The following is a 24,093-nucleotide window of genomic DNA, read 5'->3' as shown; positions in this document are numbered from 1 at the left end:
CCCTGTGGCACTCTCCCTCCCCCTCTGTCTCTTTCTTGCACCCCCCCACCCATTCTCGCTCCCCTTTGTCTCTTTCTTGCACACACCCCCATTCTCCCTCCCCTTATGTCTCTTTCTTGCACCCCCCATTCTCCCTTCCCCCCTCTGTCTCTTTCTTGCACACCCCCCCATTCTCCCTCCCCTTATGTCTCTTTCTTGCACCCCCCCCATTCTCCCTCCCCCTCTGTCTCTTTCTTGCACCCCCACCCCCCTACCTGAGGGGGGGCAGCGCGTTCCACGCTACAGCCTCGCCGGTCCGGCGGCACTTCTAATGCTGGGGGCTGAGCCTGAGGGAGGAGCATGTCTCTGTACCATGCTCCCTCGCGGTTCCTGTGCTGTGAATTGTGGGAACCGCGAGGGAGCATGGTACAGAGACATGCTCCTCCCTCCTCCTTCAGGCTCAGCCCCCAGCATTAGAAGTGCCGCCGGACCGGCGAGGCTGCCACCCGGTCCGGCGGCTCCAGCGTGCAATGCGGCCGCCGGCCGGCCCCCTCAGAGTATGTGCCACCGGACCGGCCACCCGGTGGCACATACATTGCCAGAGCAGCCCCCAGGTGCCGCGGCCCACCGGGAAATTTCCCGGTATCCCGGTGGGCCAGTCCGGCCCTGGCCACAATGGCCATAGGCCAAGACTTTATGAGGCCTTAGGCGAAACTCAAACATGAGGCCCCACTAACACCCAAAGTGAAAAAAATAGGGTTGCATATGTTGTGTGTTTAAGGAGCAGTTGCTATATTCAAAGGTGGGCTTGCAGTATAGATACAGAGAGTTAGTCTCTGCATTCATTGTTTAGAAGCCTGTAGTGTCGCGGCTTCCTGTGCCCCTGCATTGTGAGCTATCTGACTGTAGTTGTAGCATAATTTGCAAACAATATTAATTTGTAATAAATACATTTAGTTTGCAATTATGCCAATCATGTATACACAATTGTGGGGTATGATTGTATAGCCTGGCAGTCGTGTATACGTAAGTACTGGCGTGAAGGTTTAAAAAAAATAAATAAATAAAAATTGGTAAATGTTTAAAATCATTTACCAAATAAAATTACATGTAAAAAAATACAGTGCCATAGATATTTTCCCCATGGTTGACATGGTTTGAAAAGGGAGTGTGACAGTGAGAGTTGATGTAAGTGTATCAGGGCAAAGTGTGTCAGGGTTGGGGTGAAGGGTGCATGTGGCATAGTTGGAGGGGGAGTGTGACAGGATTAAGGGAGGTTAATGTGACAGGGTTAGTGTGGTAGAGTGTGACAGGATTACAGGAATTAATGTGACAGGATCAGTGTGGCAAGGTTGGGGGGAAGAGTGTGAGAGAGTGAGAGAAGGTGAGTGTGACAGAATTAGAGGGGTTAATTTGACAGTCTGATTGTGGCAGAGCGAGGGCAGCTGAGGGGGTGAAATTACCAGGATTAGGAGTTATTAATGTGAGTGTGAATGCATTAAGGGTCTGGCAGTGTCAGGGGGCTGGCAGTGTGTGGGGTATACAGTGTAGGGGGTGACAGCGTGAGGGGAGTATGGTGACACTACATTGTGGGGGGTGACACTGCATAGGGGCATGACAGTGTGTGTGTGAGGGGGTGACAGCATGTATGAGGGATGGTGACTGTGTGTTGGAGGGGGTGACAGTGTGTGTGAGGGGTAATACTGTGTGTGTGTGGGGAGAGGGGGCGGGGGTGATACTGTGTGTGTGTGTGGATGATACTGTACGTGAGGGGGTGACACTGTGTGAGAGGGGTTGACATTGTGTGGGAATGGAGGTGATACTGTGTGGGTGGGGGTTATAGTGAGGGGGGGTGATAGTGTAAGGGAGGGGGTGATAGTGTGGGGGAGGTGGTGATGGTGTGAGTGTGACAGAGGGGGATGATTGTGTGAGGGGGTGATGGTGTGAGGGGGCTGAGGGAGGAGGGTGATGGAGTGAGGGGGGTGATGATGTGAGAGAGAGAGGTAATACTGTGTGGAGGGGTTATGGTGTGAGGGGGGTGATAGTGTGAGGAGAGGGGTGGTGGTGTGAGAAACGGGGTGATGGTGTGAAGGGGTGGGTAATACTGTGAGGGAGGGGGTGATGATGATGTGAGGAAGGGGATGATGGTGTGAGGAAGGGGGTGATGGTTTGAGGGAGGGGTAATACTGTGAGGGAGGGGGTAATACTGTGGGGGGGTGATGATGGTGTGAGAGAGGGGGTGATGATGGTGTGAGAGAGGGGGTGATGATGGTGTGAGGGAGGGGGTGTTGATGGTGTGATGGTGTGAGGGGGGTATTGATGGTGTGAGAGAAGGCGGGATATTGATGGAATGGGGGTATTGATGGAGTGATAATGGTGTGAGGGGGAGTGATGATGGTGTGAGGGAGGGGGGTTGATGGTAAGGGATGAAATACCTTTTTTAGCTCCCTGGTGGTCTGGTGGGCTCCCTGGTGGTCCGGTGACCATAATATCTGGTCTGCAGAACCGCAGACCATGTATCTCGCGAGATCCAGTCAGACTGTTGCTGTGGTAACCAGTGGCAATGCTCTAATTGGCCAGATCTCGCGAGACTCATGGTCTGCAGCAATTGGCGCTCTCCGGATGGGCAGACTGGAGTGGCCTCGCACTTGGTGGCATACAGAGCAAGCTGTCAGGCCCCCTCCTAGTGTCGGTTCCTCAGGCACAGGCAGCGCGTAGCCGCCTAAATCACCTAATTAGAGAGCCGCCTCTGCTTGCCAGTCCATGCATAGTGCTGGTCTTGCTATGTGCCTTCATGGGGCAGTGGGGAGTTTAAAGTTCTCCCTTACCAGCCCACTGGTACTTTATAACAGCATAGAGGTGAGGGAGGAAGGACCCGGGGGCTCTAGCCAGCAGCTCCACCGGCTTCTGAATGTTCCTCTTTAAAGCACAGTGTTGGATGCCATGAGAGTGGAATCTAGCCAGAGGAACTGCAGGCTAGAGTTCACTGAGTACGATTGACCCACCAGGGCTTACAATGTACTCCCTCCCTGGCCAAAGATAAGTACAAAGGGGGTATATATAGTTTTCGGTTTTTTTTTTAATCAAAATAAAATATAATAAATGATATATAATCTATAATATATTAAATAAATATCCTTCCGGCCCCCACATTCAATATACCTATACCTCCCAACACATTCACACTGCACCCCTCACAAAGTGCACCTTTATACACACTAGATCCCCTATAGGCACTCGATACCTCATTTACAAACTAAATTCCAGACATACACATGACATCCCTTATAAACACTCTGGATCCTCTACATACACTCACTACATTCCTATAGATACATTGCATCCTATGCCTCATTTTGATGTATAAAAGTTTTATAAAGTTGGGGCATGCCTCCTAAACAGAGTGCACCTAATGGTTGCTTGCTGTAATAGCCGAATGGCTGAATGGTGTCAGACTGACATTCTGTTAGTGAGCCACGCGGTCATCTAGTCAATGCAATTGTATTTGTTTTCTACTAAATGTCCAAAAAGATACATTTTCGGTAATGTAATTCCTCTGAATATGAATGCACAAGTCTATCATATATCCCACTACCCAGAATATATGGGAATAGAGGGGTCCTTGCTCTGAGTACTCCTAAAGTGTACCAGGAAATCTTGTTCTTACCTTCTTAAAGAAACACTATAGAGTCAGGAACACAAACATGCATTCCTGACCCTATAGTGTTGAAAACCACCATCTAGCCCCCTCCTCCCCCCCCCCTAACCTCCCTAAATATAGCAAAATCTTACCTGTGTTCAAGTCTGCAGCTGCTGCCTATGCCCCTGACCTGCCTGCTTGCAGCTGACATCATCAGAAGTGCTTCTGTGAGCCAATCCCAATGCTTTCCCATAGGATTGACTGAGACTGTCAAGGAGGCAGATCAGGGACAGAGCCAGCACAAGTCAAACTCAGCCCTGAACAATCAGCATCTCCTCATAGAGATGCATGAATCAATGCTTCTCTATGTGGAAAGTTCAGTGTCTCCATGCAGAAGGTGGAGGCACTGAATGGCAGCATACCCCCCTGGAAGCACCTCTAGCAGCCATCTGAGGAGTGGCCAATTGAGTTATCACTAGGCTGTAATGTAAACACTGCATTTTCTCTGAAAAGACAGTGTTTACAGCAAAAAGCCTGAAGGGAATGATTCTACTCACTAGAATAAATTCAATAAGCTGTAGTTGTTCTGGTGGCTATAGTGTCCCTTTAACTACCAGGAGTTTGTGATAAGCTGGCATTGTTTCAACTGTCTCCATGAAGCAGGGAGAGACAGTTGCAATAACATGATACGTATGTGATACAATGTTGGTGAATAGCTCTCTTGCCAATTTTCCATTTCACTAGATTTTAATTCAGTTCTCAATCAATCCCAACTTCATTAAATGAACCCTCAGCGTGTGTCCCTGTGTAAAATTGTATATTTAATTTAGATATGTATAAGCAATTAGGAATGTGACATGCATTTTCTACATACAACAATGCCCTGATACCGAATCACCCGATATACTCACTGTGCATATGTCTGATCATTTCTAACAAAGAAGCACTTTATCATATTGAGTACAATGACTCAAAATGTCTGTTGTACTGTCTGTCTATTTATATCTGACTCAATCATTAATTTTATCTATCTGTTTTCTTTCTCAGAATTCTAATTTTATTAGGATCAATAAAGTGGTCTCGGTATCAAAATTCACAATAAAAAAAAAGAATGATCTTTGGCTATCAGATGTCTTCCTAAAGGCTCTTAACAACCTGCCCTTAGAGTACAACTATCCTCTTTACAGCAGAATATTTGACGACTTTGGTACACATTACGTCACTGGAGGCACACTGGGTGGCTCATATGACCTCCTTTACCAGTTTAGTTCAGAAGACATGAAATCTTCAGGTAACGACTTTGTATTTCACTGCTAATCTACTAAAACTTGACCTCATGTAGGAATAAAAATGTTTAGTGAAAAGGAACCTCCTAGGATAGAGCAACGTTTGTTTAATAACACATACCAAATAGGAAAAGAGCTTTAAATTTACCATTGTTTGGACCGGAGAAAGGAATGGGAATATGACGGAAATTTCTAAATATCTTTAGGGATTTAGCAAAATGCAAAAGAGTATAATTTTTTGTATTATGGGAAAAGTGGAGGTATAACCCCCAGAGTAAAGGAAATCTGCAGAGTATGTCAGGAACTATGCTTACAGAAAACATTGGAGATACATGGATGCCTTACAGAAATTATGGTGTAGTTCTACGTAGTGTAGACGTTCACGAAATTCTAGCGGAAAGTACAGCAACTATATAACAGGTGCTTTCAGATAACGTGTGGAGAGACTAAATGGACCAATGTTTTTTTTTTTATCTGCCAAAAAACATTGTTTCTATTAATTATCATTGCTATACGATTGTATTTTGTACCTGCTAATTGTCCAACATCTGGGAGGATTGTCATGATTTGTTACAAGAATAATAGGGCACATCTAGTGAAAATAAGGCAGAAGGTTTGTCCCATGCTGGAGCAATACCTGTTTTGGGGACTCCAGATATTGACATTTATTTAGAGGTTGACAGACATACCTTCTACACAATCAATTAGCAGATATGAGTTTCTAAAATGTTTACCTGTGGCTCATATGAAAGCACAGATTTAAAGCTGGATTGTAGTCTTTGGATGGAACATTGTTCTTTATATGCAGTTTCATTGATGTTCTAGCAATTTGTCTACCGTAATGGTAACTATAGTTTTCTAATGAGCATGAGAGCACTCATTGTCCCCATGTGATTCAATGAATTCAAGGAAAAAATAGCATAATTTGTTTAAAATAGAAGCAGATGTTACTGCCGGCAATAACCTATATGTGTGTGCATGCGGATAAACTTAATAAACTTAAATTGTGTCCTATTTATGTTAACACTAAGGACCTGTGAGTTGAAGGTTTGAAGACTGAAATACATTTTATTTTTAATAATATGCTTCTGATGGCGTGTTTTTTTTTAATAGGTTTAACTGAATCAGAATCAGTAGATTGCACAAGAACTGAAACAACATATCGTATTTTCTTTTTCAAGAAAAAGAAGGTTAAGCAGATATGTATAACCAACAAGATGTCTGAACGCTACAAAGGTAAGGATAAGGAGAAATATAGTTAAAACAGATGTATTCTAGTGTAATAGGTTGAACTTCCATTCCAGTAAGAGAAACCATCCTATATGATTAGATATGTTCAACAGATTTCCAATTATCAGTATGCAGTTGGGAATTGGAAATTGAGTCATGGCGAATGGATCTGGGAAGACTTGGGAAGACTTTTGCTTAATCTATTACTGTATAGCACATGTAGTCTTTAGAGGGGTGTTAAGTTTGAAGCAGTTTCGTGAGACCATTTTGGCAACTGTCTGTGTCTCGTCTAATAATAAGCACCTAGTGGTTTGTGATGTAATGACAAAGGGCACTGGTTTGATGGGACATCACTGTGCTTTGCATCATTACAATCAAAATCCTTGTTTTAAAGTTGCTAGACAACATATGGTCTTCCATTATGGGTATTACAGCATCTTTAAAACAGTAATAATAGCAAACAATATTGTATGGATCATCAACACAAAAACAACATATATGTATATAAATAATAATTTTTGTGTATTTTTTCTTTATTATGCTGATCATTAGTTCTCTACAATCACAATCACTCAAATCTGCCCAATCAATATTTTGCTAAATATCCAACTACCACACCTACCTAATATAAAATACTATATATGTATGTATGTATATATATATATATATATATATATATATATATATATATATATATATATTGTTGTTTTTTTTTTTGTTACACAACTGCCTCTAAACCATGTAACTTGTGAGCAACTTTTTATTTTTTATTTAAAAATGAGACAGAATCACTTAGTTTAGAGTTTTATTTCTTATATCTGCCAAAATAACAAAATCCTGGTTTTATGCATGTTACAGTAAGTGATACATGTACATGGGTGTCCACGGTGGGGGCGGGGGGGGGGGTTCAGCTTGTTCTGCTATTTTTCGTGTGAGATTGAAAATGCACTGAAATACTGGCGCCGGCCAGTAGGTGGCACTGTGTGTGGAGAGAGACAGGGATAGGAAGCTACATCTTATCCCTGCTTCTCTCTGCTGACTGAAACTGCAGGGGAGCAGCACATGCAGGCAGCAGATACAGCCTACAGATCAGGTAAGCGATAGATGGGGGCGCAGCCTACAGATCAGGTAAGTGAGGGATGGGGGGGCAGCCTATAGTTCAGGGAAGCGAGGCATGGGGGGGCAGCCTATAGATCAGGGAAGTGAGGTGTTGGGGGGGCAGCCTATAGATCAGGGAAGTAAGGTGTTGGGGGAGCAGCCAATAGATCAAGGAAGTGAGGCATGGGGGGCAGCCTACAGATCAGGGAAGTGAGGCATGGGGGGGGGGGGGCAGAATATAGATCAAGGAAGTGAGGCATGGGGGCAGCTGGAGATCTGGAGCTGGTGGAAGCCTTTGGGGTTAAACCATTTGAGAGCGGTTTAACCCCTTAAAGGAAAGAGAGCACAGAGGGGCATCCTGGCATCATAGCATTTTCATTTAGATGAAGTTGTTATGGTGACCAGAATATTCCTTTAATTTACTTAAAGGAACACTATAGTGTCAGGAATACAAATACAAATGTATTCCTGACACCATAGTTGTGAAAACGCTATTCACCCTGGCTTTATGTGATAATGACTATGCCCCTTCATGACACTGTCAAAAAGGGACCAAGCATGGATGTCATTACAATTATGCCCTCCCCCCCCCCCCCCCCCCCCCCCCCCCCATGGAAAAAATCCTGCGGACGCCCATGTACATGTACGCACCTATTTTAACTCCTATCTGCTTAAATTATGTTTTACTCTTGCCTCAATAATAATGATAATATAATGAAATAAAAGAAAATTAACCCCAAAGGGTGGGCCATAATCTAAACTAACACTGATCATTTTGATTACTTTAATATAATTTTAGTTTTAAAAAAGTGTTTGGAGCTTTCAAGACATATCTGGAACTATGGTAAATATATATACAACCAGATGAGATACTCACCTGCAATTCTCTGCTCATGTGCACAGATATACAAGGCATGTAACTGGTTCACAAAAGGACTTTTCATCATGTGACAAGTTGCTGTTTTTCCGTGGTCTTAAAGTAAAGAGAGTAGCAAGGTTGAATTCTCTGACTGAATCAACATATATGATGCCCATGTTTTACTTTTGCCAAGCCCAGATTATTTTAGGGACTGATGTGGCCGAGCTCCATGCCCATGCCCATGTCCATGGAATAGGGCTAGGGCTAGGCCCATTGATAAAAAAGAGGGTCTAGGGGAAGAAAGCTTGTGTGTACTGGCTGACAATGAAATTAGTTAAGGTAGCTCTTGCTGCTTCAATCTCTTTAATACTGGGGCATGTCCCCTTTCTTCTATATTCTCTACATCCACATTTTCTTATCTGGTGTCACAATAGCGTGCATTTAAAACCAAAAAACTTTTTTCACTGTTATAGATTGAATAGCAGTTAGTTGTCTTCAAGCGGGTGTGTCAGGCCTACAGCGTGTACTCTGCCAACCTCTGCAAGTGCACATTGCCACTCATATCTGGTGTCACAATAGCGTGCATTTAAAACCAAAAAACTTTTTCCACTGTTATAGATTGAATAGCAGTTAGTAGTCTTCAAGCAGGTGTGTCAGGCCTACAGCGTGTACTCTGCCAACCTCTGCCAGTGCACATTGCCACTAATATCTGGTGTCACAATAGCGTGCATTTAAAACCCAAAAACTTTTTTCACTGTTATAGATTAAATAGCATTTAGTTGTCTTCAAGCGGGTGTCAGGCCTACAGCGTGTACTCTGCCAACCTCTGCCAGTGCACATTGCCACTCATATCTGGTCTCACAGTAGCTTGCACGCATAGTACCACTAATCCCCCAAAAAATGACAGACAGAGGCAGGCCACCCCGCAGGGGCCGTCGTGGTCGTGGTGCTGTGATTCCCTTTTGCCCTAGAATAATGCCCAATTTTCAGAGGCCATGTACCCTGAACTTGAAAAGTTCTGAGGACATAGTTGACTGGCTAACACAGGACACCCAATCTTCTACAGCTTCCGCTCGGAACCTTGACGCACCATCCTCCTCCAGCTTAGCTTCGGGCACCTCTCAAGATACCACTTACCCGCCTGCCGCCACCACCAACACTAGCACCACAGCCGCTTCACTTTATATGTCAGAGGAGTTATTTACACATCCGTTTGAAGAAATGAGTGATGCGCAACCATTATTGCCAGAGGATTTAGATAACAAGGATATGTCTCAGTCAGGCAGCATTACACACATGGACGTACGGTGTGATGATGATGATGTTGTACCCGCTGCTGCTTCCTTTGCTGAGTTGTCAGATACAAGTGAAGCAGTTGATGATGACAATGCGTCCATGGATGTCACGTGGGTGCCCGCTCGGCAAGAAGAAGAACAGGGCGAAAGTTCAGATGGGGAGACAGAGAGGAGGAGGAGACGAGTTGGAAGCAGGGGGAGGCCGTCACAAGGAGCTAGTGGCACAGTCAGACAGCATGCATCGGCACCTGGGGTCAACCCGACAGCACGCCAATCAACGCATGCTGTGTCCACCACCAGAAAGCCGTCATTGCAGAGCTCAGCAGTGTAGCATTTTTTTGTGTGGATGCCTCTGACAACAGCGATGCCATTTGCAACCTGTGCCAAAAGAAACTGAGTCATGGGAAGTCCAACACCCACCTAGGTACAACTGCTTTGCGTAGGCACATGATCGCACATCACAAACGCCTATGGGATCAACACATGAGTATAAGCAGCACACAAACTCAAAGCCACCATCCTCCTCCTGGTCCAGCATCTTCAGCAACGTCAACCACTGCTGTCCTCCTTGCCCCCCTCCCAACCATCCGCCACTCCGTCTCTCGCCTTGAGCAGTTCCCACTCATCTGCCCACAGTCAGGTGTCTGTCAAGGACATGTTTGAGCGTAAGAAGCCAATGTCAGAAAGTCACCCCCTTGCCCAGGGTCTACAGCTGGCTTGTCTGAACTATTAGCCCGCCAGCTTTTACCATACAAGCTGGTGGAGTCTGAGGCGTTCAAAAAATGTGTGGCTATTGGGACATCGCAGTGGAAGGTACCCGGATGAAATTTCTTTTCACAAAAGGCAATCCCCAACCTGTACTCGATTGTGCAAAAGGAAGTAATGGCATGTCTGGCACACAGTGTTGGGGCAAGGGTCCATCTGACCACTGATACCTGGTCTGCAAAGCATGGTTAGGGCAGGTATATCACCTACACTGCGCATTGGGTAAACCTGCTGATGGCTGCCAAGCATGGAATGCGTGGCTCTGCAGAGGAGTTGGTGACACCGCCACGACTTGCAGGCAGGCCTGCTGCCACCTCCTCTACTCCTCCTACTCCATCCTCTTCCATAACCTCCTCGGCTGAGTCCTCTTCTGCTGCTGCATCTTGCTCCACATCAACGGCACCCCCCCAGCTCCCCAGGTACTATTCCACATCCCGGATACGGCAGTGTCACGCCGTCTTGGGTTTGACTTGCTTGAAAGCAGAGAGTCACACCGGACAAGCACTCCTGTCCACCCTGAACACACAGGTGGAAACGTGGCTGACTCCGCAGCAACTGGATATCGGCAAAGTGGTTTGTGACAACGGAACAAATTTGTTGGCGGCATTGAAGTTGGGCAAGTTGACACATGTGCCGTGCATGGCACATGTGTGTAATCTGATCATACAACGCTTTGTGCATAAGTACACAGGCTTACAGGATGTCCTGAAGCAGGCCAGGAAGATGTGTGGCCATTTCAGGCGTTCCTACACGGCCATGGCGCACTTTGCAGATATCCAGCGGCGAAACAACATGCCAGTGAGGCGCTTGATTTGCGACAGCCCGACACGTTGGAATTCAACACTCCTAATGTTCAACTGCCTGCTCCAACAAGAAAAAGCCGAATATTTGTATGACCGGGGTGCTAGGACAGCCTCTGGGGAGCTGGGATTTTTTTTGCCACGTTATTGGATGCTCATGCACAATGCCTGTAGGCTCATGCGTCCTTTTGAGGAGGTGACAAACCTAGTCAGTCGCACCGAAGGCACCATCAGCGACATCATTTTCTTCCTGGAGCGTGCCCTGCGAAGAGTGCTGAATCAGGCCATAGATGAGCGTGAAGAGGAAGAGTTGTGGTCACCATCACCAGCAGAAACAGCCTTATCAGCATCGCTTGCTGGACCTGAGGCAATGCTGGAAGAGGATTGTGAGCAAGAGGAGTCAGAGGAGGAATGTGGCTTTGAGGAGGAGGAGGAAGACCAACCACAACAGGCATCCCAGGGTGCTCGTTGTTACCTATCTGGTACCCGTCGTGTTGTACGTGGCTGGGGGAAGAACATACCTTCATTGAGATCACTGAGGAGGAGGAACGGGAAATGAGTAGCTCGGCATCCAACCTTGTGCAAATGGGGTCTTTCATGCTGTCGTGCCTGTTGAGGGACCCTCGTATAAAAAGGCTGAAGGAGAACGACCTGTACTGGGTGTCCACGCTACTAGACCCCCGGTATAAGCAGAAAGTGGCTGAAATGTTACCAAATTACAACAAGTCGGAAAGGATGCAGCATTTGCAAAATAAATTTAAAAGTATGCTTTACACAGCGTATAAGGGTGATGTCACAGCACAACGGGAATCTAACAGGGGAAGAGGTGAAAGTCATCCTCCTCCTCCCACAACCACGCCGGCAAGGACAGGACGCTTTAAAGACGTGTTGTTGATGGAGGACATGCAGAGCTTTTTAAGTCCTATGCATCGCCACAGCCCTTCGGGATCCACCCTCAGAGAACGACTCGACCGACAGGTAGCAGACTACCTCGCCTTAACTGCAGATATCGACACTCTGAGGAGCGATGAACCCCTTGACTACTGTGTGTGCAGGCTTGACCTGTGGCCTGAGCTATCCCAATTTGCGATATAACGTCTGGCCTGCCCCGCTTCAAGTGTCCTGTCAGAAAGGACCTTCAGTGCAGCAGGAGGTATTGTCACTGAGAAGAGAAGTCGCCTAGGTCAAAAAAGTCTAGATTACCTCACCTTTATTAAGATGAATGAGGGATGGATCCCGAAGGGACTGACACTGGGCGATACATTCGACTAAAAAAGGCCTGATGAGATGAGCTGCCTTGGGCTAAAAATGGTGACCCTATGTAGGAGGAATAGTCCCTATTCTACTCCGTGTCAGTGTGTATCAGGATCCCTAAAGGACAGGTGTCAATCCATATCTGCCAAGTGACCCTATGTAAGGGGAACAGTCCCTATTCTGCTCTGTGTCAGTGTGTATCAGGGTCTCTGAGGACAGGTGTCAATCCATATCTGCCAAGTGACCCTATGTAGGAGGAATAGTCCCTATTCTGCTCTGTGTCAGTGTGTATCAGGGTCTCTGAGGACAGGTGTCAATCCATATCTGCCAAGTGACCCTATGTAGGGGGAACAGTCCCTATTCTTCTCTGTGTCAGTGTGTATCAGGGTCTCTGAGGACAGGTGTCAATCCATATCTGCCAAGTGACCCTATGTAGGGGGAACAGTCCCTATTCTGCTCTGTGTCAGTGTGTATCAGGGTCCCTGAGGACAGGTGTCAATCCATATCTGCCAAGTGACCCTATGTAGGAGGAACAGTCCCTATTCTGCTCTGTGTCAGTGTGTATCAGGGTCCCTGAGTCCAGGTGTCAATCCATATCTGCCAAGTGACCCTATGTAGGGGGAACAGTTCCTATTCTGCTCTGTGTCAGTGTGTATCAGGGTCCCTGAGGACAGGTGTCAATCCATATCTGCCAAGTGACCCTATGTAGGGGGAACAGTCCCTATTCTGCTCTGTGTCAGTGTGTATCAGGGTCCCTGAGGACAGGTGTTAATCCATATCTGCCAAGTGACCCTATGTAGGAGGAACAGTCCCTATTCTGCTCTGTGTCAGTGTGTATTTGGGTCCCTGAGGACAGGTGTCAATCCATATCTGCCAAGTGACCCTATGTAGGAGTAACAGTCCCTATTCTGCTCTGTCAGTGTGTATCAGGGTCCCTGAGGACAGGTGTCAATCCATATCTGCCAAGTGACCCTATGTAGGGGGAACAGTCCCTATTCTGCTCTGTGTCAGTGTGTAGCAGGGTCTCTGAGGACAGGTGTCAATCCATATCTGCCAAGTGACCCTATGTAGGGGGTTTAGTCCCTATTCTGCTCTGTGTCAGTGTGTATCAGGGCCCCTGAGGACAGGTGTCAATCCATATCTGCCAAGTGACCCTGTGTAGGGGGAGCAGTCCCTATTCTGCTCTGTGTCAGTGTGTATCAGGGTCCCTGAGGACAGGTGTCAATCCATATCTGCCAAGTGACCCTATGTAGGGGGAACAGTCCCTATTCTGCTCTGTGTCAGTGTGTATCAGGGTCTCTGAGGACAGGTGTCAATCCCTATGTCAAGGTGTCAATATGTCATAAGTCAGGTGTCAATCCATATCCATTGTGATTTAGGAATGTTAGGTGATTTATGCCCTTTGTGGATTAAAACCAGACTGCATCAACTGTGTAATTTTCCATGGGAGTTTTGCCATGGATCCCCCTCCGGCATGCCACAGTCCAGGTGTTAGTCCCCTTGAAACAACGTTTCCATCACTATTGTGGCCAGAAAGAGTACCTGTGGGTTTTAAAATTCGCCTGCCCATTGAAGTCTATGGCGGTTCGCCCGGTTCACCGGTTCGCGAACGTTTGCGGAAGTTCGCGTTCGCCGTTCGCAAACCGAAAATTTTATGTTTGCGACATCACTATTCACCAGATGCTGGTGTTAGGGGGTATGGATTTGAGAGATGGAAATGATAGATTAGCATAGGGTATGCATTTTCTAAAAACTGCATCCTGTGAATTTCCCTCCAGCACCACCTCCACCAGATACATGACGTTTAGGAAGTTTTAGTGCTTTCAGTCCATTAGATTCTGTAATTTGGCCCATCGTAATGGTCAGCACCAGAACCAACGGGGTCTTAATCAGGCCCTGACCTTTGCAGACAGGATATGAAATGTACACCAAACAAAATAATTATTATTTTGGAGAGTTTAATTTTCTGAAAGTAAAGCTTTGTATTGCATTTTAACTACTGTTTTATATTTTAACCCAATTAGGGTCATTTTTGCAGTCATCGCAAAAATCAATATCTTTCACAAAGGGTGGAAGAGCTGAATATGCTGCAAAACTTGGATTCCCAAACAATGGGAAATATCCAGAAGAAAATATATTTGCAGACTGGGTGGCATCTGTTGTAGACAATCCACTGTTAGTTGAATTTGAGGTAAGTTAGTTATTTCAAATATACATAGTGGTTTTCAATTAAGTACATTGCCTAGCTATTATAAAATAAAGTATACATTTTATTTTCTCAGATTCTGCTATACTATTTGTTACGTTCATTTTTAGTGACTGCATTTTTCCAGAAAAAAAAAAAACATGTGCAGTGCTGCAGGAGCACACTATTAGGGATGGATTTACTCTCCTTTGTCCCCACAAAACTAGTGTCCTCATGTGACTAGGTGGATGGTTGGATGATAAGTGGGACAGGGCTGAGAGAGGCTGTTTGTGTGTATGTGTATGGAGGCTGCTTGTTGTGTTGTATGTTTGTGGGATGCTGTTTGTGGGGTGCATGTCTGGGGGTGGAATCTTGCTGTTTTGCATTTGTGGTTGTAGTGGGGGAAAAGGGGTTGTAGAGGGAGGATTAGGTCTTCAGCAGAGGAATATGGACTGAAGTGGGGGATAGTAGCTATGGTGGGGGATAATGGCTATGGTAGGGGTAGTGGCTATACTTGAATGACAGGGGCTGTGGTGAAGGGAAAGGGACTGTAGTTGGGTGACAGGGGCTGTAGTTTGGTAGCAGGGGCTGTAGTGGGGTGGCAGTACTGTAGTGTGGTAACAGGGGCTGTGGTGGGGTGATAAGTTACTTCCCCTCTCCATGGGGCCTACCTTAGGTCAGGGAGGGGGGAATTATTTTCCTTGTGGTACAGTGGGAAATTAAGTAAATCTGCACCCCCTGTGGGTGCAGACAACTTGTTTTTACTGGTGCCAGGACATGTATCAGATCATTGTAGTGGTAACCTGTGGTTACGCTCCAATATAGTACAGAGGCCATGGTCACAGTGGCTTTGTGGCAAATCCATCCCTGCATCCGTCCCCATGTGTTTATTTCAATGTGCTGGGCTTTGCACAGTCCTCATGCTAAGGTGTTATTCACCCTGATTATTTCAGCTTTGAAAACTTAATCAAATTAATATTAATATTGCTTTTATTTATAACAATAATATTGCTTTTATTTGCCCTTTCCTCTCTGACACATTTGTCATCTGTCTTTGTTTTGACATCGTTGTTAAAACATGTCCTTTCTTTTGACAAAAACAAGATACAGACCAGTGACATACCATTCCTTCGGTGCATAGTAGCTACATCAAAACCAATCACAGTTCTGACGCATGTGCACATCTGCCATTAGGTGCAGTAAAAAGATTACAAACCTACAGAAATATACCATACTTTAAAAGGTCATCACCGCCACAGTATTACTTTAATTTAATGTGTATTTTGAGTATTACTTACAGTGTATTATTACCTGATGTGTTTCTAATTAGCCCAATTTTCCTTGTAACCCTCATTATAAGAAATTTACTGGATTCACGGAGGACACCAAACAATTGATTTCACACCTGTATTTCTGTCAAAGAAATCCTTGAAAGTATTCTTTATGGCAAAATATTTCTTTCTTTTTTCTTTATTTTCTTTATTTTCTTTATTTTCTTTATTTTTCTTTATTTTCTTTCTTTCTTTTTTAAATCTTGCTTTAAAAGCATAATAACAGTTTATTTTACATAACTTATAGTATTGCTTACTTTTTACTGCCAACTCACAATTCTCTTTAATAAGAGTCAATGTTTTGTGTGTTTTTTTCCTTTAAGTTGGCCCCAATTCTTGATTTAATAAGTGGATTTCCATGCTCAGTAACAAAGAAACGGAACCTCCTGAAAGCTTTTGATACCTATATGGGGAGGTTTGACCCATGTAAATGTTCGCCATGCCCCAACAATGCCAGAGCAGTTTTGTCGGGCAAAGAATGCCTCTGTATTTGTGGAACTGGGACCTACGGTGAAAGCTGTGAAAAGCGAGCACCGGATTACAGTTCAGGTACATGAATAATGTATATTCCATATATATTTGATTACTATCAGAACTAAGTTACATTTTATCAACAACACTATACCCATATATATATATATACATATATGGGGGGGGGGGGGGGCGGTCCGCCCCGGGTGCCACCTGGTAGGGGGGTGACTTGACCCTGGTCTTGGGACTGGAGGGGGCTGTGTGAGCTGTGCCCCATGGCAGCTGGGGTGTCACACAGCTCACACGGAGAGACCAGCAAGCTGAAGTGGCTGCACGGAAGGAAGGGGGGGCGGAGCTACGGACATTTAGGGGTGGAGCCTATCCCTGAGCGGAGGCGGGGCTTAACACGGCCCTTACAAGCTGCTGTAACTGCTGCACATGGAGGTGCAGCAAGAAGAAATCCCTGCGTGTGTAACTGTATGCCTGTAACTTTGTGTGTGTTTATGAGTGTGTGTGTAACTGTCTGCCTGTAACTGTGTGTGTGTGTGTGTAACTGCCTGTAACTGTGTGTGTGTGTGTGTAACTGCCTGTAACTGTGTGTGTGTGTGTGTGTGTAACTGTCTGCCTGTAACTGTGTGTGTGTGTGTGTAACTGTCTGCCTGTAAGTGTGTGTGTGTGTGTGTGTGTGACTGTCTGCCTGTAACTGTGTGTGTGTGTGTGTGTGTGTGACTGTCTGCCTGTAACTGTGTGTGTGTGTGTGTGTGTGTGTGTGTGTAACTGTCTGCCTGTGACTGTGTGTGTATGTGTGTGTGTGACTGTCTGCCTGTAACTGTGCGTGTGTGTGTGACTGTCTGCCTGTAACTGTGTGTGTGTGTGTGTGTGTGACTGTCTGTCTGTAACTGTGTGTGTGACTGTCTGTCTTGTGTGTGTGTCTGTAAATATGTGTGTGTGTGTAACTGTCTGCCTGTAACTGGGTGTGTGTGTGCGTAACTGTCTACCTGTAACTGTGTGTGTGTGTGTGTGTGACTGCATGCCTGTAACTGTGTGTGTGTGACTGCCTGTGACTGTGTGTGACAGTCTGCCTGTGACTGTGTGATGCTGCCTGTTACTGTCTGCCTATGACTGTGTGTGTGTGTGTGTGCAGACTGTCTGCATGTAACTTTGTGCATAACTGACTGTATGTGTAACTGCCTGTAACTGTGTGTGGGTGGCTGTAACTATGTGTATGACTGTCTGCCTGTGACCGTGTGTGTGACTGTATATGTGACTGTGTGTAACTGCTTGTAACTGACTGTGTGTGTGTGTAACTCTCGACCTGTAACTGTGTGTATGACTACCTGTAACTGTGTGTATGACTACCTGTAACTATATGTGTGACTGTCTGCATGTGACTGTGTGCTTGTGACTATCTGCGTGTAACTGTGTGTGACTGTATGCCTGTAACTGTGTGTGAGGGGGTTCAGGGATTTTGTAGAAGGGGGCAGGGGTTTTAAAAAGTTTACAAATTTGTTCAATACATTTAAAAAAAAAAAAATATATATAACACATTTTTAAAATTTAGTCGTTTTTTTTTTGTTGTTTGGAGAGGGCGGGGGGTGCCAAACCCAGGACCCGCCCCGGGTGCCACATGCCCTAGGTACGCCCCTGACTATACCATATGGTCAAATGCATCCGAGTCATCATCATTTTGATAAATGTTTAAAATAAACTTCAGTTTTGTGACCACATAGAAGATTATGTTTTAGGGATAGATGCGTCTATCCCTATTTTCTTGTATCTTAAACTGTGGTTGCCCTACCACTCCCATAATTGTACTCGAGCCTTTCAGCCAAAACTAGCTAAAAACTGTTGTTTAAGCTATGCAATTCAAATAATAATAAGCTAAAATAATATTTTGCTCAGGTGGAGGTAGATATAATTTAAGAAGCCACTGATGTGTGCACTGTAACCAAAATATGCTGGTATTTTCTGGATTGGTAGAGCTATCTAATATTTCTGTCTTTTTTATGCATGTAAAGCTGTTGTTGATGGTTCCTGGAGTTGCTGGTCCCCATGGACTAGCTGTGATGTTTCCTTAATAAGAACAAGGAAAAGAGAGTGTAATAACCCTGCTCCTCGTAATGGGGGTAAGGCGTGCGAGGGCGAGAAAACACAAGAAGGACGCTGCTTTATCTCTCTATTCGAAGACAAGTAAGTCAAATATATCATAACTAGAACTCACAGGGCTTGGTGCAAGAATCAAAGAAAAGTGATGTATGTAATAAAGTGGCCATAAGTGTAATTTTTTTATTTGCTAAAAAAATTAGATTTTGTTTTTTGTTCATTTTAAATAAATTATATTGTCTCATTAAGCACTTTAAATGATGGCCGTCAATGATAAGGGCAGGGTGTTTTCTAGGCTTGTGCACAAATCCCACGAACGAATCACATGCTTGTTAATATCTGACTGGCCGAATTGATTTATTCGTAATTTTTTCCTAACTAATCTATTTGTTTGTCCATCCATTAGCTGGACCAAATCTATGCAACTCTATAGTTTTCTAACCTCGTACTGCATAGAGAGTACTTCAGCAATACGTTAGTCCCCATAGAGCACTGTTTAAAGGATATCATGCAGTATGGAAGCCCCTGATATAAGGATATAAGGGAAAATCTACAACATGTCCTCTTCTACCTTAGTAGAGATTAGTGGGACTTTTGCTCCCAGTAGTAACATCAGCAGAGCAATCAAAACATCTCAGTGTTGAATCCCAGTTAGATCCTTACAACAATGAGTGACCTTGGGCGAGACACCAGCAATATATATCCACCTATCTCAAATCCCAGTAGATTGTAAATTCATTTGAGCAGGGCCTTCTTTACCTCCCTCTATACAGGGAGTGCAGAATTATTAGGCAAATTAGTATTTTGACCACATCATCCTCTTTATGCATGTTGTCTTACTCCAAGCTGTATAGGCTCGAAAGCCTACTACCAATTAAGCATATTAGGTGATGTGCATCTCTGTAATGAGAAGGGGTGTGGTCTAATGACATCAACACCCTATATCAGGTGTGCATAATTATTAGGCAAAATGGGTCAAAAGAAGGACTTGACAGGCTCAGAAAAGTCAAAAATAGTGAGATATTATTGAGAAAGGGGCAGAATTAATGGCAGGAGCAATTGGGAGCCACTGCCAGGAGTGTTATATCAGACAGGTACATTCATGCCCTAACAGTAAAAAAAATCCCAACCCTGGTTCTAACCCTAACTCTTGTTTTAGCAATATCTCTAATCTAACTCTAGCTCTCATGCTAACCGCTAAAAATTGTGTAATAATAAAGATAATCAACAGTGACGTTTGTATTTGGGGAAAATAATGACATTTCTGGGTTCTGGAGTCATTCATAGTCTTCTTGATCTTTGGTCTTGAAAATAAAGCTCTTTTTCTTCAGAGCAGCACTGTGTATTAATGAAAATGAGGAAAAGAAGGAAATAGACCAAGAACAGCCAGATCGTGATAGTGGATGCCGTAAACCAGATCCACCAGAACATGGATACATCGTTGTAAGTTGTTGTTTTATATTGTTTTGTATTGTTTCTTGTTCTAAACTAAAATAATGAAACAGTTCCATGGGCGTGATGCAGCTTTGCAGATGTCACAAATGCATAGATTCTATTTATTACATAATGTAATATATTACAATTTAAGCTCAAAGCATACATTTCATTGGTGTGCAGGAGAAGATCCAGGCTACCTGGGGATCTATAGAATGTGGGGGTTCCTATGTGGGAAATATATATTTTTGTGTGTTTTCATATTTTGTTATTTTATGCTTAGGCATGGTGACATTTTGGGGACATTTTGTAGGCGTGTTTATGGGTGTGTTATGGTAGTGTCATGGGTGTGTTTGCTGTGTCCCTGTATTGTATAAAGACAGGCCATTGAGCCTTGATTAAACAGATTTGTTTTACCCTTCATCAAGTCTAGGCTGATGTTCAGGGACTTGGGAGTTATAATCACTACATCACTTGGGGTTTGGGAGACTAACAGCGGGTATACTCTGCCGGAGTATAGGGGTCCACCACACCGATTTTTTCCCTTTTCCATGGTTTCAATGTGGGTTACTTAAATAATTCTGGATTTGGTATTTGCAGGATGAAAAGAATTGGTATTCTATAGCTGATGAGGCTGAAATAGTGTGTCTAGCGGGATATGAACTTTCTGGGTACCAGTTCCTACGGTGTCTTCCAGATGGCACATGGAAGCAAGAGGCTGTTGAGTGTAAAAGTAAGTGTTTATTTTAAGTCTGTCTCTTCCGTTTATATGATAATGCTCTATTTTTTTTAGCAGCTTCTTTATTATTAGTCTATATTATACTAAGGAAGATGCAACTAGGGACAACTTGGGGAATCTTGGAACTGTTCTACAATTAGTAAGTTCACCCTATTCTCATCAGGAGTGGCCAAAGTTATTGATATCCTGGGAAAGCTATGACTACAAACACCATATAACAAACTGACTATGTAGAAACTTGGTACGTAAACCCAACTACTGTATAGGTTTGGTTAAGTTGCTCAGTTGAGTACCTAGAGTAAACAGTAAATTTGCTCAATTCTGGCAGCAAAGTAGAGTCTGAGTGAACTCAATCACGAGCCTGTGCAGTCTGTCTTAATTATCCATCTCATGTTGATAAAACTTAAAGGGTTATAACAAGAACCATAGCCACTTCAGTGATTTGATATTGTCATGGTGCCTAGAGCCGGTAGTGGTTATGACGCTTGGAATAACCGTTTAATGAAGTGAATATTTTAAGATATTTCTGATGTAACCATTACCACTGCTCTTTTAGTAGTGGTAGTTTTGCATCCCATGCTTACTTAGGCACAAAGAAAAGAAAATGACTAATATAACTATTTTAAGTTGTATATTTGCTCATGAACAATAAAGTTTGTTTTTATCAGCAAAATTTTAACGTTTGTGAGTTTTAAGCAACAAAGTTGAGTGACTGGGAAATATTTCTTCATTGTGTAAAAAAAACGGGTTGTCTTGCCATCTGACCCTAATATTGATAATAAATTACAGGTCAAAGAATTTGTGGAGAGAGTATTTTTATAAAGTAGATGTGGCATGAATGTTGACTTGCAAAGTATACCAAAAGTGGACCCAGTTGAACAGGGAATGAACCTACTTTACCTTATGGCTCTCTTATTTAGGAATTAAAAAACAATTATGATTCGTTGATGTCTTCTTTTTTTCTATTTCAGGAGCAATGTGCTCAAGACCATCAGTATCGGAAGACATCACAATATTCCAGTATAAAAAAGAATATAAAGTCGGGGAAACTATTCAGATATCCTGCCCTCAAGATTTGGTTGTAACGGGTCAAAACATCTACAGATGTGGAAGTGATTTCACGTGGGATCCTCCTATATTGCAAGAACTTGCTTGCGAGAAAGGTTAGATTTTGAAGGATTTTTAAAAATAATTGATTATGTGCATTAAGATTTTTGCAGTATATTATCCATACAATATCTAATTGGGAATGTAAAAACTTCAAAAAATATTTTTTACAAATAATAAGTACATGTAAAACTAATTGGAAACGCCTCCTTCTGTATTGTGATTGGATGAAATTAGAGTGGTTTGTGATTGGATGGACTGTAATGGTTATTAATTATTAAAATGTTAATAAAATGTGCTAGAACTGTCAAGAATTTTTTTTTTTGTCTCCCAAGTAGTTTTCCGTTCCTAAAAGATCGTACTTACATCAGTGCCAAATGTTTCTCTTGCGATCTTGATGCACCTCGTTTTGTCCATTTCTATATTGTTTGGGCAATGTTGCACATAACATCACAGGGTACACAAAGAAGCAACAACAGTCACTCTCTAACAGCTTTGCTACTGTACTGGAGTGACTTTCAAAACTATAATTATAATGTGACTTTGTGAGACTTGCTTTGAGATATTTCTCTGTGGAAGATATGTAGGTTCAGATGTGATGGTTTACCAAGTTGTGTATTTTTCTACTCCAGAAGCAGCTAAGGTATTTCAAGGAAACTGTGATCCAGGCCAAAAGCAAGTGGGATCTGAATGTGTCTGCGTGTCCCCAGAGCAAGATTGTGGGTAAGGCGTTAACGTATAGCTGATGGAAATCACAGGTAGTAACATAGTAACAAAGCCCCATGAAAATGGGAACAATATCTCCTCATCCCCACCACCAGGCACTCTTTTAATGGTTTTTGATAGTACAGATCATGCTGTCATCACCTCCATAAATTGAAGACATACTTTAAATTACTGAGTTGCAGTAGATTGACTTGGAAAGTTGAGTTTAAAAAAAGGTCTCTTCTTAATAGGGAGATGTTATATTGATATTGGATTGTGATCATATGACTGGAATGTCATTCAACCCATGCATAAAAAAATGTAGCACTGAAAAGGACACGTTTTGTATGAATGGGTACAAGATTTATGGCTAGGGGTGTTTGAAGGAACACTCAAATCATCTAAAGCACTGAAGTGCTTTATGTGTGAAGAGTGTGGCCTATTTTTTTCTTTTATGATTTTTACAAACATTGCAGATTTCAATAGAAATTGGCACTTTTATAAATTATCCTTGTTCCACCCCTCTGGCTGTCAGTATGAGCACCGTTCCTGTTACTTCCTGATTCTTTTCCTCAGTGGAGCTAAACTCAAGAGGCAGACAATTGCCCAGAGCACCTGTCTTGCAAAGAATTCTCATTGAGCTGCATTGGGAAGTCTGTGATTGGACAGCCACAGAAAGTTTGGGCTAAGGAAGAAGGGGAAGGGCTTGCAAAGGCTTTAGATAAGAGATCTGCAGCTTTTAAAATCTGGTTTAGATATATCTCGTGAAATACCCGATTGTTACTGTTATATATACAGTTAGTTTTGTAAATTTTTTAGGTGATTGAATTTGATATACTTATGTCCAGAAAAAAACAGTAATGCTGTAAAATGTTTTGAGATATGGTCCTGAAACATTAAATCGCTGATCTCTCCTTTTATTTGATTAGGTATGACAGAGAACATCTGTGCATATATGATGAAAATGCTGATAGTGGCGTCACTATGTCACTCTGTCAGTACCTGGCCGAGAAGTGCTTGGGAACTAAACAACTTGTTTTCTTGAACAATGGGCCGTGCAGGAATGTCAACCTAAACTGGGTCCGTGATAGACTGGCCATGTCTGTGAGCAGTGTAAAGAAAGAACCTTGCGGACATGATTTCTGCTATGACTGGGAAAGATGCGCAGGTAACATTTAAAGAGCACATTTAAAGGGCTAACTTGATGAATATGTCAGCTATTAACTAATCTAACCTTTGAATTAAAAACACAATGAATTAAGACGTTGACTCATTCTGGCACGGTACACATCTAGTTCACAAACCACATGGATAGATGTTGATAGTTGTTGCTGTGAATTTTCCATGTTAATGCAATTTATCAACTTGTAAATCTTTGTAAAGACACTGCTGTTGAAGATCTGAGCCAGAGGCTGCACCCTGCCACTTACCTACTTTTTTACTTGCTGTCTCCCTCTGTTGTTTGGGCTCAATTTAAAACCCAAACCCAGGCCTCCATTTAAAACTTTCAGACAAGCTTTTCAGATGATTTAATATTTTTGGATAAATCTTTAAAATTACATTTTTTTAAATATTTAAATATTTTAAAAAAAAATAACATGTGATATGTTGATATCAAAATATCAACTTATTATGATATTAAACTATTTTTCAAAATATTACATCATTTTAAAAGTTTATCCAGAAATGTTAGATCATTTGAAAAGCGTATCCAACAATATTAAATTAAGGCCCAGGTAGACCGTATCGGTATTCCTGCTTTTTCGAGACAGATTTCGTAGCGACATTAAGGATCATGATTTCTATCAATAC

General features: G+C 43.2%; 1 protein-coding gene across 1 annotated transcript in view; it reads left to right on the top strand.

Annotated features, from left to right (window-relative positions):
• Nucleotides 1-24,093, top strand: part of C6 (complement C6) — a 61,882-nt gene that overhangs the window by 37,198 nt on the left and 591 nt on the right. Inside the window, exons 8-17 of the mRNA XM_063454003.1 lie at nt 4,667-4,910; nt 6,019-6,141; nt 14,231-14,397; nt 16,046-16,271; nt 18,212-18,383; nt 19,628-19,739; nt 20,331-20,463; nt 21,441-21,632; nt 22,209-22,299; nt 23,211-23,449. Of these exons, the coding sequence (XP_063310073.1) occupies nt 4,667-4,910; nt 6,019-6,141; nt 14,231-14,397; nt 16,046-16,271; nt 18,212-18,383; nt 19,628-19,739; nt 20,331-20,463; nt 21,441-21,632; nt 22,209-22,299; nt 23,211-23,449 (1,699 nt within the window). The remainder of the gene's footprint in view (nt 1-4,666; nt 4,911-6,018; nt 6,142-14,230; nt 14,398-16,045; nt 16,272-18,211; nt 18,384-19,627; nt 19,740-20,330; nt 20,464-21,440; nt 21,633-22,208; nt 22,300-23,210; nt 23,450-24,093) is intronic.

Source organism: Pelobates fuscus, chromosome 5, assembly GCF_036172605.1.
Source record: "Pelobates fuscus isolate aPelFus1 chromosome 5, aPelFus1.pri, whole genome shotgun sequence".
Taxonomy (NCBI): Eukaryota; Metazoa; Chordata; class Amphibia; order Anura; family Pelobatidae; genus Pelobates; species Pelobates fuscus.
The sequence above is the reverse complement of the archived record's forward strand: the minus strand, read 5'-3'. Positions and strand labels throughout refer to the sequence as shown.